General features: G+C 36.9%; 1 protein-coding gene across 1 annotated transcript in view; it reads right to left on the reverse strand.

Annotated features, from left to right (window-relative positions):
• The window catches only part of LOC119585396 (cyclin-dependent kinase 9-like), a 22342-nt gene that overhangs the window by 244 nt on the left and 21605 nt on the right, over positions 1-493 (reverse strand). The window contains exon 8 of the mRNA XM_037934059.1: positions 116-253. Within this exon, the coding sequence (XP_037789987.1) occupies positions 116-253 (138 nt within the window). The remainder of the gene's footprint in view (positions 1-115; positions 254-493) is intronic.

Consider the following 493-nt stretch of genomic DNA (forward strand, 5'->3'; position numbering starts at 1 on the left):
TAATGGCCAAACCCTTCCCTCCCTTTTTTTTTCTTTCCTTTTCCTCCCTGTATTTACCTTTACCTACACTACAATCAACAAAATGACCACAGCACAAATCACAAAGAGGCCTTACCTGTGTGTGTTGTGACAACATCTTGGACAAATCACAGGGCATGGGATCAGTCCAGAAGAAATCATGGTCAAGTGCTGTTGAGGAATCTATTCTTTTGGCTGGGTCTAATGTTAAAAGTTTGTCTAACAAATCCAATGCCTGTAAAGTTCCAGAAAGAATTTCATTATAATTTCAAGGATTGTATGGTAGCCTTTTTCATAAAATCAAAAGAATGAGTTTACAATATCTTAAAAACTCTTCAAATAGCACATACTGCTTAGTAATACATATGAAAAATCTATAAAATCTCTTACAATGGACCATACAACCTGGAGTGCATACCCACTGATGCTGCACTTTGTCTTTGTGTCTGGGCTCCTTGTGTGTTACTATCAAAGA

The sequence above is a fragment of the Penaeus monodon genome, chromosome 19 (assembly GCF_015228065.2).
Source record: "Penaeus monodon isolate SGIC_2016 chromosome 19, NSTDA_Pmon_1, whole genome shotgun sequence".
Taxonomy (NCBI): domain Eukaryota; kingdom Metazoa; phylum Arthropoda; class Malacostraca; order Decapoda; family Penaeidae; genus Penaeus; species Penaeus monodon.